Genomic DNA, 3,840 nt, shown 5'->3' on the forward strand with positions numbered 1-3,840 from the left:
GCGGGTGCGGAGAGGACTTCGCATTCACTTTGCAACCGGGACAGCAGGTAAGTAATTGGCGTTCATTTCTTCTTCCTGGACTAAGACCATTCGACTTACAGGTTGCTGGAGTGGCCCATGCATGCCCCGTTCTTCTTCCAGCCACCCCAATCAAACTCTGGGCCCCGTACCCCTTCTCTTGTTGTTTTGGAAAACCCTTGTGTTGTTTTGTGATTTTTTTCATTTATTGTGCGAAAACCCGGATGCCCGCGACTCCGAGCCTCACCCGGTATCTCCTCCCGCCATCGCAGACCAGGACGCACCGCCTGCCGCCCTTCCGCCGTGCCGTCGCGACCGCGGGTGCTTCCTCAATGCCCGCCGGCCACTCGCTCCTGGCGACCTCGCGCCAACCGCCTTCCTCCGGCGCCGATACCTGCCGCATGAACTGCGGCCGCGGGCGCGTTGATCCGGGCGTCGAATTTTGTCGTTGTAGTGGAGGCCTTTGGGTGGCCGGTGGCTCGGGCCACACCCATGGTCCTTTCTCCGGTGACTCCGCCTCCCCCGTCGTTGCCGTCGTCGCCGGTGTTGGCGGGCCCGTGCTTGGTGTCGGCGGGACCCATGCATCCTGTCGGCTCCTCGTCCGGGGGTCTCGAGGGTTCACCTTCGGTGCCCCTTCCTCCCATATCCTGGGCACCTCCGTCGTCGGTCCTGTCGCGGGCCCCTCGGGCCACGTCCACGTCACCGTCTGCTGCCGCCACCGCATACCCTCGGCCTCGAACGCCCGTGTGCTGTGGCTCACGTGCGCGGCCGGCACCTCCGTCCGCACCACCGACGGCTCGTCCGCCCTTGCCTGGTGGACGTCCTCCTCCTCCGGTTGCGGCATCGGCTGCGCGGTCGACTCCTCGCTCGGCGTCTGCTCCTCAGGTCGTCGTGGCTCCGCGTATCGCGGCGTGGGTGGCCGGGCCGGCCTCCACGGCGGCGTGGCCAACGGTGCTCCATCGTCGCCGTCCGTGAGCCACTCCCCCTCGTAGCGGGGAGTGGGTGGCACCTCGGGTAACCACCGCGGAGGGGATGGCGCGCGTGGTTCGTCCTCGTCCTCGTCCCTCGGGCTGCGTTCCTCGGCCGCGTATCTGGGGGTGAGTGGCACCTCCCTCTCCCGGTCCAAAATTCACGGGAGAGTCCAAAGTCCAGTGGAGTTCCGTTATCCTCTTCTGCATACGGCACTCTTGCTCTGCCCGCGAAGTCTCCATTCTCTCTCGCTCTCCTTCATTGGTCTCCAAACTCTCTCGCTCTCCATCCTTGGTCTCCAATCTCTCTCGCTCTCCTTCATTGGTCTCCAAACTCTCTCGCTCTCCTTCGTTGGTCTCCAAACTCTCTCGATCTCCACCCTTGGTCTCCAAACTCTCTCGTTCTCCCCGCCGCGCCGTTACTACGCGAATTCGCCGCGTATCTGGTAAGCGGCCGGCCATCTGCTGCTGCTTCTATTTGTGGGGAGTTATTCAACTCCTCACACTTTAAAGGTAGTAAAAAATATGACCGTTTTTATGTCATTGATTTGAATTTTGCGAAGGTTTACCGAAATGGGCCTTCTTTACATATTTAAAAGCCCAGAACTTGGTCAAATGAACTCGGATTTCGATATGGCATACCTCTATGGGCTTGTGAAATGATTTTGTTGTTATCTGCATTAAAATATTAAACTTTAAAAGTAGTAAAAAAAATGACCGTTTTTATGTCAATGACTTTAATTTTGCGAAGGTTTACTGAAATGGGCCTTCTTTACATCTTTAAAAGTCCATAATTAGGTCAAAAGGACTCGGATTTCGATATGGCATACCTCTATTTGCTTGTGGAATGATTATGTTGTTATGTGCATTAAGATATATAACTTTAAATGTGGTAAAAAATATGACGGTTTTTATGTCACTGATTTTAATTTTGCGAAGGTTTACTGAAATGTGCCTTCTTTCCATCTTTAAAAGCCCATAACTTGGTCAAATGAACTCGGATTTCGATATGGCATACCTTTATAGGCTTGTGGAATGATTATGTTGTTATCTGCATTAAAATATTAAACTTTAAAGGTGGTAAAAAATATGACCGTTTTTATGTCATTGATTTTAATTTTGCGAAGGCTTACTGAAATGGGCCTTCTTTCCATCTTTAAAAGCCAATAACTTGGTCAAATTAACTCGTATTTCGATATGGCATATCGAATGGCTTGTGGAATGTTTTTGTTGTTATGTGCATTAAAATATTAAACTTTAAAGGTAGTAAAAAATATGACCGTTTTTATGTCATTGATTTTAATTTTGCGAAGGTTTACTGAAATGAGCCTTCTCTACATATTTAAAAGCCCATAACTTAGTCAAATGAACTCGGATTTCGATATGGCATACCCTTATGGGCTTGTGGAATGATTATGTTGTTATCTGCAATAAAATATATATTTTTAAAGGTAGTAAAATATGACCGTTTTTATGTATTGATTCTTATTTTGCGGTTAACTGAAATTGACCTTCCTTCCATCTTTAAAAGCCCATAACGTTGTCGAATGAACTCGGATTTCGATATGGCATACCTTTATGGGCTTGTGGAATGATTATGTTGTTATCTGCATTAAAATATATAACTTTAAAGGTAGAAAAAGTATGACCGTTTTAATGTCATTGTTTTTAATTTTGCGAAGGTGTACTGAAATGGGCCTTCTTTTCATCTTTAAAAGCCCATAACTTGGTCAAATGAACTCGGATTTCGATATGGCATACCTTTATGGGCTTGTGGAATGATTATGTTGTTATCTGCATTAAAATTTATAACTTTAAAGGTAGTAAAAAATATGACCGTTTTTATGTCATTGATTTTAATTTTGCGAAGGTTTACTGAAATGGGCGTTCTTTCCATCTTTAAAGGCCAATAACTTGGTCAAATGAACTCGGATTTCGATATGGCATTCCTTTAGGGGCTTGTGGAATGATTTTGTTGTTATCTGCATTAAGATATATAACTTTAAATGTAGTAAAAAATATGACGGTTTTTATGTCATTGATTTTAATTTTGCGAAGGTTTACTGAAATGTGCCTTCTTTCCATCTTTAAAAGCCCATAACTTGGTCAAATGAACTCGGATTTCGATATGGCATTCCTTTAGGGGCTTGTGGAATGATTTTGTTGTTATCTGCATTAAAATATTAAATTTTAAAGGTAGTAAAAAATATGACCGTTTTTATGTCATTGATTTTAATTTTGCGAAGGTGTACTGAAATGGGCCTTCTTTTCATCTTTAAAAGCCCATAACTTGGTCGAATGAACTCGGATTTCGATATGGCATACCTTTATGGGCTTGTGGAATGATTATGTTGTTATCTGCATTAAAATTTATAACTTTAAAGGTAGTAAAAAATATGACCGTTTTTATGTCATTGATTTTAATTTTGCGAAGGTTTACTGAAATGGGCGTTCTTTCCATCTTTAAAGGCCAATAACTTGGTCAATTGAACTCGTATTTCGATATGGCATACCTTTATAGGCTTGTGGAATGATTATGTTGTTATCTGCATTAAAATATATAATTGTAAAGGTATTTAAAAATATGACCGTTTTTATGTCATTGATTTTAATTTTGCGAAGGTTTACTGAAATGGGCGTTCTTCCCATATTTAAAGGCGAATAACTTGGTCAAATGAACTCGTATTTCGATATGGCATACCCTTAGGGGCTTGTGGAATGATTTTGTTGTTATCTGCATTAAAATATTAAACTTTAAAGGTAGTAAAAAATATGACCGTTTTTATGTCATTGATTTGAATTTTGCGAAGGTTTACTGAAATGGGCCTTCTTTACATCTTTAAAAGCCCATAAC

At 44.1% G+C, this 3,840-nt stretch overlaps 1 protein-coding gene across 1 annotated transcript; it reads right to left on the reverse strand.

Annotated features, from left to right (window-relative positions):
• Positions 1 to 223: 223 nt before the first annotated feature.
• On the reverse strand, positions 224 to 3,635 carry LOC139353872 (uncharacterized). The gene is made up of 2 exons (XM_070998095.1): positions 3,615 to 3,635; positions 224 to 1,132 (listed from the first exon to the last, which is right to left on the reverse strand). Exons 1-2 carry the CDS (start codon positions 3,633 to 3,635, stop codon positions 224 to 226), a joined length of 930 nt encoding a protein of 309 aa, XP_070854196.1.
• Between the last annotated feature and the right edge of the window lie 205 nt (positions 3,636 to 3,840).

This window comes from Drosophila suzukii (genome assembly GCF_043229965.1).
Source record: "Drosophila suzukii chromosome X unlocalized genomic scaffold, CBGP_Dsuzu_IsoJpt1.0 scf_Xc, whole genome shotgun sequence".
In the NCBI taxonomy this organism is placed as follows: domain Eukaryota; kingdom Metazoa; phylum Arthropoda; class Insecta; order Diptera; family Drosophilidae; genus Drosophila; species Drosophila suzukii.